We start from the raw sequence: 13,651 nt of genomic DNA on the forward strand, positions 1-13,651 counted from the left end.
CAGAGCCAGCAGCATGGGGACAGCTGGACCTGCTGGGACTCAGCAAATCCAGCCAGCATCCCCCAGCCCTGGCACTGGCCAAGCTTCCACCAGCTCCCAAGGGGTGTGGGAGCCAGAAGCTTTTGGGTCTGTCTCATGGCTGCTGGGAATCATGACCCATTGCTATAGCAACAGGAGCTCACATGACTACTGTCTTTAAAAAGAGCCCCTGTTTGTGCATCCTCTGTAGGCAAAACATCCATTATTTACACCTCAGCTCTCTGCTGGGCAATTTGTATGGGGAGCTCATTAATGAATGATGACACCGTGACCCACCGTGTGAGATGAGGAGCCCAGCTCACTAATCCCTGCTGGGGGAAGGCAGCAGGAGAAGCCCCAGAGCAGCTCACCTGAGTTGCAGCAGTACCAGAACAGGGCCAGTCCTGCAGCCACGCTGAAACATGCCAGGAAAAACACTGGGCCTACAGGAAATGCCAAGGAAACACACTGAGACAGAGCAGGACAGCAGAAGTTTAGCTCAGTTCATAAATCACCAATTGCTATCAATATGCATAATTAAGCATATTCAAATGAAGCTAACATATTCACAATTCTGTATGTTCTGTAGCTAATGTACTGTGAAGCACATTTACTAGACTGCAATTAATTTTCACTACAGTTGCTTTGCCACCATTCCCTGTTCCCCCCTACTCATCTAGCTACATCCTATGGTATTTAAGGAAAAGTTTCCAAACCAAATCTCCTGGAAACTGCCTCCCTGGAATTACACACAGTTTAATGGTGATGGTCAGTACTGATGTTCAATAAAACCTTTCTAATTCATACTTATCCACTGACAAAACAGCATAAAGATTTATATCTGCTTCTTTATTACCTAATACTCTATTTGTAGTTACTATCTCACTAGAAACAGAGATACAATTAAACTACACCTCGATTTGTAGATACAATTAAGCTACGTCTGTCAATTTAAGGACAAATGTACTGCCTCAACAAATTCCTGGAGCTGACTGTGTGGACAAGGACACTGGACAAGCACCAAAGGAGCAAGGATTTGGTTGCTCCTCAGCATGTAACCTCCCAAGGAGGGTGGCTAGTGGCCAAACAATCTCTAGTCTGCAGCCAGCTCAGAAAAAAAAAATAGTTAGTAAAAATGAAATAAAATATTATTTCATTTCCTTATTTTCAAGCGCTTTCTCTGTTCATCCAGTGCTGTTATGCTGCAGACAGCAACAGCAATTTGGAAAGTCTGAACAGCAATTTGGTTCAATATTCAGAGAAACACCACCACCACAGCCAAAATTATGTATCAAGTTAAACAGAGTTTCTGCTACTCATTTCAGTTTTCTCTCAGGAAACTGCAAAAAGGGCATAATTCATAGAAGGTATTTTTACTCTCTCATTATTGTACCTAAATCTCTAAATAAAATACTGAACTTAAATGATACAATAATTCATTACAAAATGTGAGAACTCCTCATCTTTATTTCAGATCTTCCCTTTCAAAATATCCTACTGTGAAAAAAATATCTGCCCTCTGTAATCTGGCATTGAACAGAGGAAGGTGAAAATAATGAATATGTTTTCCTAAGGAAAATATATTTAAGCTTTTCCTTCCTTCCTGTCATTGTTTTCAAATTATTTGCAATTAAATTGAGAGCTTAAAAAAATTAAAAAAATTGAAAGATCAAAAAGTTATTGATGGCCTTATGTAAAATGAATAGACCTTACTGTTCAGGCATTGAAGAAATCAGAGGAAATTAAGAGTTTAGCAGTAATAGTGTAAGTAATACCATTGTAAATATTGATTAAACTTTACAGTCTCTTCAATTTCCTGGCACTGGTTTCCTTGACAGTAGCTCAGTATATTTTCCTTCACTATTTCTACTTGTGACAGTAAAGACATCATAAGCCAAAGTAGTTGTTATATGAAGTACAAATTACATGATATAATAAATTGCATCATAATCTGCAAAGTCATTCCATCCAGTGACACTGTATGATTTATTTACCCCTGTCATTTAGCATATATTGCTCCTTGTCAGTGTCTATCTCTGTGGGATCTGGGGTTTCTAGAAATAAAAGCAACACATGAAAAGTTAGTACTCAGCTCAAGCAAACAAACAAACATAATCAGCACATGCAAAATGGTGCAAAACAACACATTTCAAAAAAATACCCAATATTGACATTAAGTATTAACCCCTCCAATGGTAAATCATTGCTAGAGTTAAAACTGGACTGAGCAAAAGACACAGCTACAGAGTCATCTGAATGCAGCTACAGAGAGCTGCAGCCCCACCTCTGATCTGCTGAAGCAGTGACCACATAAATAACATTACACTTGTTTCCCAAGTTAGGAAAGCAGGAGATAATCCTTCTCAACACCAGCAATTTTCATTGTAATACATACAAACTCTTCGTTAATAGATGCACTAATCCAAAAATACATCTATAATTTAATGGACCTTTGTTCTTGAGCAAATCTCTGGGCATTGATGTATTTAGCAGGTAAAGCACAAAGGAAAAACTTCTTGGTGCAGATTATTTACTAAAAGCAGGTCTCAGCTGAAGATGTGCCCAGCTTCTGTAAAACTCCGTAGGTTCTACAGGCTAACATTTGGCACAAGGAATTTTGGCCTCCATCTTTCTGCAAATTCTAGTAGAAAAGGAGGTTGGTTGGCTGAGGACAATGTGTTCAGTCGTTTCTAGTCTGGGCAGAAAGAACCTTTCAGAGCTGCCTTTGCTCCACAGACGTGGAGCTCACGCTGTGTGCAGAAGGGACGTGCAGAGCTGTCACCAGACACGGCACAGGAGTCACTTTCCAAAACACATCACCAATCTGCAGCACTGCCTAACCAAACCTTTCTGTAGTCATAGAATCACACAATCAAAAAGGCTGGAAAAGACCTCTACGATCACTAAGTCCAACTGCCAAAGGCTTAGGAGGGTTAAAAAAATGAAAGGAAAAAAAGTAAGAGCTCTGAATCTGGCTGTCAATAGGGAAGAATTTGAGACTGATCCATCTTTTACATGACACCAGGATCTAGAAGAGGTGCCTTGAAAACTGCCCTGTCCACGCAGGCATGTCCCCTGCTAAGGAACATCCATGTCCCCTGCTAAGGATCTCCCTCTGCGTGGGAGGACAGGGCAGGGCCCTGGAGCAGGACAGAAGTGTCTGGAGCCCTTTGCTGTGAAGCCTGAGAGTCACCGCAGCGGTGGGGATTGCTGCCAAGCCTCCGGTGTGCCCCAGCAGCCTCACCCAGCCTGCCCCTTTGAGGGAATTGCCCAGGAATTCCACCTAGGGAATCCTCACCCTGCACAGGAGAGCACAGACAAATCCCTGACACTTCTATCGGCGTGGGGCTGATCCGAGCCTTTCTCCTTTTAGTCTACGTCAGCATGGAGAGAAAGAAAAACATTTTGAGTGCCTTGGAAACTCCCGCTTGCTTCAACAGCTCCGAGGCTGCCCACACCGTGTGCCTTACCCTCCCTCTAGTGGGAATGTTTAGACATTACTAGACATTTCATTGGCAATTTATACTTTAGGCAAAGAAATTTTGTTCTAGCACGAATTTTAAAGCTGTCTTAAAAATGAAAAATAAACATTTGAAAGGATTTCCTCTGAAATCCTCGAAAAAATCTGTCCTAAGTATAGCTGCGTGTGGTCTATTACAGAACTCCATCCTGGCCGTGTTCATCCATGTCCTCATCAGTAATTTCTCCAGTTGCTTGTAATGCTGATTGTTTCAGCTCAGCCGGCATTTAGAAGAAAATCCTCATGTTAGGATTCTCCTTTTTCTTCACATTTACAAATTCTAGTGAAAATTCTGCAAATGCTTTGTGCTGAATTTAACAACTACTGCTAAGAGCATTACAGACTGATAGCATGGTTTGAATTGGAAGGGACCAAGGGCCATCCAGTTCCAGCCTCCTGCCGTGGGCAGGGAAGACCCTCCACTGACCAGGGTGCTCAGGACCCCACAGCTCTTGGCCCTGAAAACCCCCTGAGCACTTCCAAGGAGTAACATTTGAGTAATGAACTGTGCATGTTGGACGTCTGAAGGATAATGCCTTTAGTATGTCCAAGCTCACTTAAATGAGAAGCTACTCCTCATATTGATAAAGGAGCTTTTCCTGAAGCATAGAAGAGTTTGTGATTTTAGCTTAAAAAGCTGCACAGATGTTTCTTGACCATTCAATACAGAATGCAGACATTTGTTTTAATTACAGAACTCTAAGAAGCAGCAAGCATATTAACACAATCATCTCAGTATTTATTTCTTGGGTTAACAGAAGGAAACTGCCAAACCTCAGCACACAGTAATGTTCTAACACAGTTCTTTAAATTGTCCTCATCCTTCTGAGGATGGTAACAAAAGAGTGTACCAAGACAACAGAGAATTTAACAGCTTTTGATGGTTACTGAAGTCAGCAGTTTGCAGCAGCAGCCAAACAGTTTTTGGGTGCCACATGTTTAACATGAAGCTCTTGTAGCACAGGTATTTGCTATGCACCTGAACATGAGAAACCCTAACCCTGCCTACTCCTGGCTACCTGAGGAAAGCTCAGAGTCACCTCGTAGATCATGTGCAAGGATGGGCACATTTCTGCTCTAAAAGTGAAAACATCCCACAGACCATATCCAAGTCTCCTTGTAAAGATGCATTTTCAAAAATGGCTTGTAGAATGTGCTACTGAACATTTAAAAAGCTTCAACTCTTAAACATCAAAACAGTCCAGAAATTTTATTCTTAGTGACTACACCAAGACTTCTCAAACTGCTCTTAATTCATAAAGGCTGTCTGCTAACTGCTAGTCAGCCTGGCAGAAAACCTGTTTCTTGAGCTCTACCCAAGTAAAATTGATAGACCCAAGCCAATTTGATTGAAGAGCCTTTACCCTAAAGTGCACGACTTCTACAAGGTGAACATCAGATCAAAGCATTGCCTTCAAGCTGCCGTGAAGTCCAGTCAGCTGGGACTGGGGCTCCTCTGAAATTCTGAGGCAGGATGGGCCCAGACTTCCCCAGTTCAGAGGGGTTCAGGGATGGATGTGGAATAACTCTGCAGCCTCCCTGTGCAGAAAACGGTCTTCCACCAGTTTCTGCTGGGTAGATACAAATTGCTTCTTTCAAAATGAAAGATAAAATGAAGGTAATCAAAATTTTACATTACAAAATCCCCTTACAGCTTTTGGAAAACTCAAGTCAGAAGGAATTAAGAAATTAAGGTACACTCCAAAAATTATTTAAGTAACTTGTTTATTTATTATATTTATAACCTGTTTTGGTTGTTTAAATTACCTACACTGCATCTGAAATGAGGTTTTGTAATACACTGGTGAGGAAATCCACAACTCAATCAATTTATAGGTCAACTTACTCAAGATTTTCCTGCTTGGCAGGTCATTAAACAGCTGTTCAGCATTGATCTGCAGAGCCCTGTAAAACTCCTGACAGTGCCTGTCTCCTTTCTTTTGGAGGTGTTTTAACAGATCCGAGAATCTGGTATGGAGTGATGCCTTTGGGTTCCTGAACTGTAAGAGAAAAGTATACATCAGAAAAGAGATTAAAACAGAAGAGAGATTAAAAGATCAATTTTACATCACTATGCCAGGGAACAAAGTCATGGAGCTTCTTTCATATTTACTAAAAGAATGGGCCAAAAAGGGAAGCCTAAAAAGGACATACACAGCACAGCACTGAGCTCCACTTGATCAGCACTGTCTGATGGAGAGCATATTGTCTCTGCCTCTCCTTCTGCTTTTTTCTGTCCCAATCAAGGGAAAGACACTCTGCATTTGATGTCTTCCCTGCATCCAAGCTGACACAGTACTTGCTATCCTACAGTTTAATTCTGACAGCTGTAGATAAAATATTTCAGCAAATCATATAATTTGAAATAAAGTTTGATGCTTCGCCCTTAGCTGCCTCGTAATGATCCCCAAAAAGGTATTTTATATTGCTTATCTTAGTCCCAATACTGGAGTGTTCATTATCCTGAGATTTCATATTTCATTGGTTTTTATTGTTTGCAGCACAATTAACTGCTGTGTACACACTTCAACAGGCACAAATTCCCATTACTCAGCTTGGCAAACAGCTGCAGAGGAAAATATATTTTTCCTGTAGTGCCAAATGCAATGCGTATTTGGAGACCTTACAAAGAGAAGGAAAATGCATCCCTAGCCTTACACATCAAACCGATTTCAGTTTATCTGAAAAAAATCCAAAGCTATTTTCACAAAGCATCATATTTCATAGCAGCACAGTGGATAACCTTTGGAGCATACTGAGTTAGGAACAATTGCTGCTCGAGGGGGACAGGAATGCCACAGATCTTACACAACACTCCTTATTCTGACAAAATTCCCACAGGGTCTACCAGATACAGCTGAGATTATAAACTTCCTAAACATTCAATAGAGTTGACACAAACTTGCCTGAACCCATAAAAAAGCAGTTCATTTCTGCCTAAGTACAGAAGTCACAAATCATGTTTCAGATTCTTTATGGATTTATTTGGAAGCTCTTGAGGGAAGTGTCAAGACTGGCTCAGTAAATATGATCTAGCTCTGCTCTACACCACAAAACACTAATTGTCCCCATGGAGTTTGATTATGGCAGAACTGGACCTATTTTTCCCAATGTTAAAACACTGATACGCAGAGGGCAAGTACAGACTATTATAGGTACCATTGTGGAAGCTCTTAGCTGACTTTAATTTTGTCTCCATACAAGACTAGGAGCTTTTTCTCCCTAAGAAGAGCTACCCATTTATGAAAGCTTCACATCGGGGAGGGTGGCCTTCCTCCACACATGGTGACACCACTGCAAGGTATTATTGACCCCATCCACTTCCCACAGCTCCACGCTTACCCGTGGGAGTAACACCCCCCCAATTCTCTACCAATATTTAAAATTATTAACTGGTTACCACAAGCGATTGAGCTAAGATGGATGATTTTGTGGGCAGAGATGGATGCAGCACAGACCACCTGGTGTGCCACTGCACACCACCTCATGTGAGGAGAGGCACGCCAGGCATGAGGTCACAGGACGGGTGCCCTCCTGCCCAGGGACTGGCTCCATGGCTGTGTGCCCCTGATCATGGCAGGGACTGTGGCATCAAACTGCTGCTCCAGAGGGCCTTCTCCCTCATGACCACTTGGCACAGGGACGTGCCAGCCCTGTGACTGCTCCTCGCACATGAGATGCCAGATACAAGTGGTCAGCACGCAGGAGGTGAGGCAGACTGGCTGCACATGGCACCAAGAGCTGTGTCTGGTGGGCTAGTGACCCACAAAAGCCACACAACAGTGACAGCAAAACTCCTCAAATTACCTTTTCTGCTTCTTCATTGGTAAGAATTTGGGGATAGACTCTGTTAAGCTGAAGAACAATTTTGTCGACCACTTGCTCATTCAGACGGCTGGTGCTTGTGAGGAAATACATGTCATGCTGCAGCCGATGACAGTACGACTGATCTGGAGATAAAATAACACAGGAAAAAGCACACCAGTTAACTAATAAGCCATTTTTAAATTCCATCAATTTCATTCTCCCACCAGTGATTAAATAGCTGAAATAAAATTATCACCACCACCTAATATTAGAAAGCTGAACTATCTGTTACGGAAACACAACACTGCCATGGGCTTTTGAAGACCGATCCCCTTGAAATTACACAAATCCAAACTTCTGGCTGGTTGCTCCTACTGCCTCTCTCTTTCCAAAGAGAGAAAGCTCTAAATCATGTAGAAGTCAAGCTCTGATGGATATTTAATCAAATACAGCACCAAAGTTAATGAATCACTGAAGATAAATTCTCTAACACATATGAAGTCATGACGACATGTAAGGCACCTGCAAGATGCTTCTCCCATCCAACGGGATGCTCTGATTCTGCTCTTGGAAATAACAAGGCTCATAAAAAAACTCAATGTACATGACCATAAGGTGCCACACTGTCTGCTAGAGCACCTGCAGAAAAAACATCAGGGACACCCTTTCTTAAGTTCTTCCTGATTTGATAGCAGAGTGCTCACAGGGAGTTTGTCAGACACAATTCCTAACCCAGGGAGGGACATGCCAGGATGTTGGACAAACCCTTGCACTCCTGCTCCATACGCCTCTGGCAAGGTGTGTGGTCCCTAAAAGCTGTCACTAGCCACTGGCACAACACAAAACAGAACTTTCAGGTTATATTGGTTGCCAAAAACACCTCTGTAATGTGTTTCTGCTCAACTATTCTTAGCATAAAAAACCTCATGTTGCTTTCTGTACAAGAAACATCAAGCAGGATTTTGTTTGTCACAATCCCCTGCATGTATTTCTCTGTGATCTACTTTCACTGCCCCTCTGGATAAAGCCACAGGGCCCTAAGGAGCTGCACTGCCATGTCATATTTATTACAGTTAATTAATAAATACAGCTGCATTTCAAATTTGTAGGCTGAAACCAGCCCTTCCTTGCCACACTGCAACATGCAAGCATTCTCATCCACACCTGGGCCCTGGGAGCACAAATGCTGCCAACCACCTTTAGTCAGGCAGGTACACATTCCCAATTAGTAACTCCACTAATATTTACATAAGGACTCTGGACACTGTCTCCAACACCACTGTATCTTTCTTAAGGTCTCAACTTTGGTTTGTTTTCCCCTTAAAAGCCTTCTTAAATGTATCAAACAGGATCATTAAGGAGATAAATTTAGATGCAACAGACACAAAACCCAACGCAGCTCTCCGACACTCTCTGTAAAACACGGAACTTGCAAACATCCGTTCCAGAAAGCTCAGTGGTGTCTGCTGTGCAGTGCAAACTCGAGCTGCTACTTCCTGTAAAACTCCTGGGTGATTTTCATACACACAATACAGGAAAGCTGGCAACCAAACCCTGGAAGGATCTGATGATCAAACTATCTGTACATGTCCATGACAAGTCCTTTCAGAAGCATCTCAGGAAAGAGAGGAAAAAGCCTCTCCTAACAAAATGTTCGCGTCACATGAATTTAGTTTGGGCTTTTCCCTTTCAAGAGCCCAAGAAAGGGATGCCAAGGATTTAAGAAGGAGACTGGCTGCAGAGAAATGTCTGAGATGATCGGATGGCACTGGTTACCAGATGGACCTGCAAAGAGCAACTGGTCTGCTCCTCTGGGCTGGAAGGATGACAAGAGGTGAAAAACAAGATGCTGCCCTCCCCTGCTACTCTCACCCACTGCCATGTGCTACTGGAAAGTTATCAGAAGTCAAAAGTCTCTGACAGCGAGTCAAGAGAATCACAGAATCATTTAGGCTTGAAAAGAAGTTTATTGAGTCCAACTATCAATCCAGCATCACCATGTTCAGCTCTAAACCATGGCCTGGAGTGCCACATGCACACGTTTTTTGAACATTTCAAGAGATGGTGACTCTATCACTGCCTTGGACAGCCTGTATCAGGCCTGGGCAACCCTTCTAATGAACAAATTTTCCTTAATATCCAACCTAAACCTCCCCTGGTGCAACCTGAGGCCGTCACCTCTCATCTTGTCTCTTGGTGCTTGGGAGGAGACTGACACCCACCCGGCTACACCCACCTGTCAGGGAATTGTAGACTTCAGTAAGTCATTTTTACTCAAAATAGTTTTTTAAAGCAAAGAGGAAAATGTAGCAAAAGTGCGGTGAGCAAAATACTACAAAGCATTTGACGCTAGAGCGCGGCATTATGTTACACGCACCCCAGTCCTCCAAGCTCCGTACGATGGCCAGAAACACCCGAGTCACCAGGACACCGTGTGCCCGCGGCTGCGAGGCACCATCGCAGCGAGCTGGGCGGAGGCTGGGGCGAGCAGGAGATTTCGCCGCCACACAGCACACAGCCAGCGTGCCCGGGGTGAAACGTGGCACCGCCGGCCCCACCGCAGACACCGGCCCGGGGCTCCTCACGGCCCGGGCTCCGCACGGCCCGGGGCTCCTCACGGCCCGGGGCTCCTCACGGCCCGGGGCTCCTCACGGCCCGGGGCTCCTCACGGCCCGGGGCTCCGCACGGCCCGGGCTCCTCAGGCCCGGGGCTCCGCACGGCCCGGGGCTCCGCACGGCCCGGGGCTCCTCAGGCCCGGGGCTCCTCACGGCCCGGGGCTCCTCACGGCCCGGGGCTCCGCACGGCCCGGGGCTCCTCACGGCCCGGGGCTCCGCACGGCCCGGGGCTCCTCACGGCCCGGGGCTCCGCACGGCCCGGGGCTCCTCACGGCCCGGGGCTCCTCAGGCCCGGGGCTCCGCACGCCCGGCCGGCCCAGCCCGGTCCCCGCTCCCGCTGCCACAGCGGCCCGGCCGTGCGGGGCCCCGCGGCGCTGCCCGGGCCGTGCCCCGGCCGCTCACCCCGACCCCCGGCCGCGCTCCGAACCGGCGGGGCCCGGGGACACCGCCACAGCCGCCTGGCCGCGGGGGCTCCGGGCCGCGCCTCCCCGAGCCCCGGGGCCCCCGGCTCCTGCCCGCCCCGCACTCACCGGCCATGGCGGCCCCGGCCCCGCCCGGCCCGCGGGCCGCGGCCTTCGGACGGCGCCCTTCGGCCTTCCTGCCAGCCCGGGCCGGGGCGGGGCGGCCGGAGCTCGGCACCGCCTCCCGGGCCCGGAGGCGGCGGGGCAAGCGTGGGGCCGGGGAAAGGAGCGTGGGGCCGGGAAAAGGAGCGTGGGGCCGGGAAAAGGAGCGTGGGGCCGGGAGCGGAGCGTGGGGCCGGGAGCGGAGATCGGAGCCGGGGAGCGGCCGGGGGAGCCGGGGCGGGCCCCCCTGAGCCCACACCGGGATTCCCATGGCCTTGAGCTTCGAGATAAAACAGTTCTTCAAATGCTTGTGCTCACCAGGCCGCCCCCTGCAGAAACATGAATTTACAGTTGCACAGCCACGAGTTTTTAAAAAAAACTAATGCGTGATTAGTAAAGCCGCGATTTCCTTTTCCAGAAGTAATTACATTGTCCAAAATATCATGTCTACATCTTCACAGCACCCATGTAGCATTTGTATTTTCCTTGTGCTGCAGTACAACACGTGTTTAAACGCAGCTGGACACGTAAGGTACATTGGGCAGGTAGTGAATCAAGCCCAAGGAGCAGGGACAACTCTTGTGGAAAAGGTTGCAGTGAAGTATCTAATTAATTGGGATTTTTAACTTCATGAAGGAATAGGTACATGCAAATCCGTGGATGTAAAACCTGCCATTTGCACTAAATTCCATCAACAATTAATTACCTAGCAAGGAATGGAAGAGAATATGCCTTCCTGGGGATAAATGCTTCAGAGGATTGAAGTGTTGTCAAATGCTGTGACATTCATGGTGCATATCCTTGAGCTCAGTAGAGTACAGAGTATGAAGTTCCGAGTTTATGCTATTTACCCTCTGGAATCTAGATCTTCCTAACATCATGAAAAATTTTTTTTCATTATTACTATTACCGCACATGGAGACCTTGATCACGCCTGTATTGGTGTGATTTTGGCAACGTATTTTAGTAAAGAAACAGGAACCTTGTGAAAAGGAACTTGGAATTTTGTAATTCCTTTTGTCATATATTTTTGAGACTATTTTGGATGGGGCTGAGCTACCTGGCTCAGCGGAAAATGTCCCTGCCCATGGCAGGGGTTTGGAACAAGATGATCTTTAAGGTCTCTTCCAACCCAAACCGTTCTTGTATTCTACGATTCACTTCCATATGTATATTAAAACATAACAGCAAGAAGAAGCAGTGGGAGAATGCGATGCTGAGGATTTGTTTTTGTGACCCCTTTATACCTCTTCGAATTCATTGCATTTTGTGACCTGCTAAAGTGTTTCCCTGGAAAAGTGCTGCCCTGGAAACTTTTAGAAATTTTAGAAACTTTAAATTTCAATTTTAAACTACTGGAATTTAAAGCGCTAAACAAAAGCTCTGGTCACCTTACTGCGACATGGACTGAAATCTCTAATATAAATCCAATATATGTTTTTCAGCACACAGTGATTCCAAGCACAGCGAGTGAAGTGGAAGCGAAAATCAATCCCTCAGGAATGCTGCGATGTGCCGTACCACACCGCCTGCAGATATTTTTGTCCTGCGGACTCGGATAAACACACAAGGAGCAGAGGTTAAACATATCTCCTGCTCCTGCCCGGCGGCACGCCAGACCTGCAGCAGGATCGCTGTCAGCTTCGCCTCCACAGGCAGAGCCGCAGCTCCGGCCAGGGGAGCGCCGAGCGCCCTGCCAGGGGGACAGCCACGTCCCCTGGTGACAGCCACGTCCCCTGGTGACAGCCACGTCCCCTGGGGACGGCCACGTCCCGTGACAGCGCAGTCACGGCCGGGTGGGGAAGGCGCATCCCGGACAGCGAGGCGAGAAGCGCGCCCCTGGAAGCGCTCCGGGCGGGCGGCGCGGTGCCAGCCCCCGCTCCCCACAGGGGCCAGGGCCTTCCCCAAACTCTGCTGCAGTTCAGGGCTCTGACTCCCAATTCTGTGGCCTTGCGAAGTGACCTGCACAACAAAGTTTTCTTTCCCAGCAGATTGATTTCCTGCTTAGCTAATCTCAAAAGCCAGTACTGTTCCCCCCCGCTAAACCGACGATTTGTTTGTTTGAGAGAATTATTTGGCTTACTAAATACCACCATTGTCCTGGCAACATCATCATGTAGTGTTTTGTTTTATCTGTTAACTGTTGAATCACAATACGCTTTGTTATTTTCCCACTGCCAGAGGACTGGATCTCTTCAGCAACAAAATGAATCCAGACAGAGCAAGCAGTTCCTCTAACAGCCTTACTTTGTGCTTGAGAAAATACAATGAAGTATTTCTTAAAAGCTCAGATTGCGCACTAGGCTCCCTTCAGCAAGCTTTAGTCAATAACTTACAAAAACAAGCTCTAAGAAGGCGAAAAGATGTGAAGGCAGTGACGGGCTGGGCACTCCCGTCACAGCCACTGCCCCTCTGGCTCTGAACTCGTGTCCCCACAGATCTGCGCCTTTCAGACCGTTGTTTTGCCCAAAATCCCGGTTACAAATGTGCACTTACAGCTTCTGTAGAGCATCATCCATGTGTTCAGGGTGGCTGTGTGCCGTGCCCGGCACACGTCCCGCCCGCTGCGATCCTCCTTGCCGGGATAAGCAGAGGTCAGGGGAACTTGGAGAAGCGAAAGTAAACGGGAGGGAGCGAGTGCGGCTGTGAGCGCCGGAGCCCCGCCGGCCGCGGCTGCGCTGCGCCTGCGGGTCGGCAATTGCTGCTGGGTTCTGGTACCGTCACTTGGTTGGTCAGAAGGACATGAAGAAAAAAAGTTCATTGACCCAAACTCTGTAGCAGAAGCTGTGCTGCAAATTCCCAGCTCTTTATTCCCAACTAGTTGAGGCAAACCATGAAATGGGAACAGAACTGACTTGGATGAAATCATTTTCCCCGAGGGTGCTGGGCACTGCCCAGACTGCCCAGGGCTTGGTCATGTCTCCGGGGCTGCCACAGCTCCAGGGGCGTTTGGACAGCGCTGCCAGGGATGGCCAGGGTGGGATTGTTGGGGCTCTGTGCAGGGCCAGGAGCTCCAGGGATGGCCAGGGTGGGATTGTTGGGAGGTCTGGGCAAACACAGGGGTTGGACTCTGTGATCCCTCAGAGTCCATTTCAGCACAGGATATTCTGTGATAGCCTGGAACATCC

At 47.0% G+C, this 13,651-nt stretch overlaps 1 protein-coding gene across 12 annotated transcripts in view; it reads right to left on the bottom strand.

Annotated features, from left to right (window-relative positions):
* CARD19 (caspase recruitment domain family member 19) overlaps positions 1-13,273 on the bottom strand; it is a 22,445-nt gene extending 9,172 nt beyond the window's left edge. For 4 of the 12 annotated variants that reach the window (XR_010744466.1, XR_010744467.1, XM_066327003.1 and 1 more), the window contains exons 1-5: positions 13,020-13,273; positions 7,346-7,488; positions 5,385-5,538; positions 2,013-2,072; positions 390-461 (exon numbers count right to left, since the gene is read on the bottom strand). Coding sequence is in view for 10 of the 12 variants with exons in the window: in XM_066327003.1 (XP_066183100.1) it covers positions 390-461; positions 2,013-2,072; positions 5,385-5,538; positions 7,346-7,488; positions 13,020-13,038 (448 nt within the window). In the remaining 2 variants the exon portion in view is untranslated. Of the gene's footprint in view, positions 1-389; positions 462-2,012; positions 2,073-4,202; positions 5,131-5,384; positions 5,539-7,345; positions 7,489-10,486; positions 10,586-13,019 lie in introns of those variants that run through there. The other 8 variants (XM_066327013.1, XM_066327006.1, XM_066327010.1 and 5 more) reach the window with 6 other exon arrangements.
* Between the last annotated feature and the right edge of the window lie 378 nt (positions 13,274-13,651).

Source organism: Sylvia atricapilla, chromosome 11 (assembly GCF_009819655.1).
Source record: "Sylvia atricapilla isolate bSylAtr1 chromosome 11, bSylAtr1.pri, whole genome shotgun sequence".
NCBI lineage: Eukaryota > Metazoa > Chordata > Aves > Passeriformes > Sylviidae > Sylvia > Sylvia atricapilla.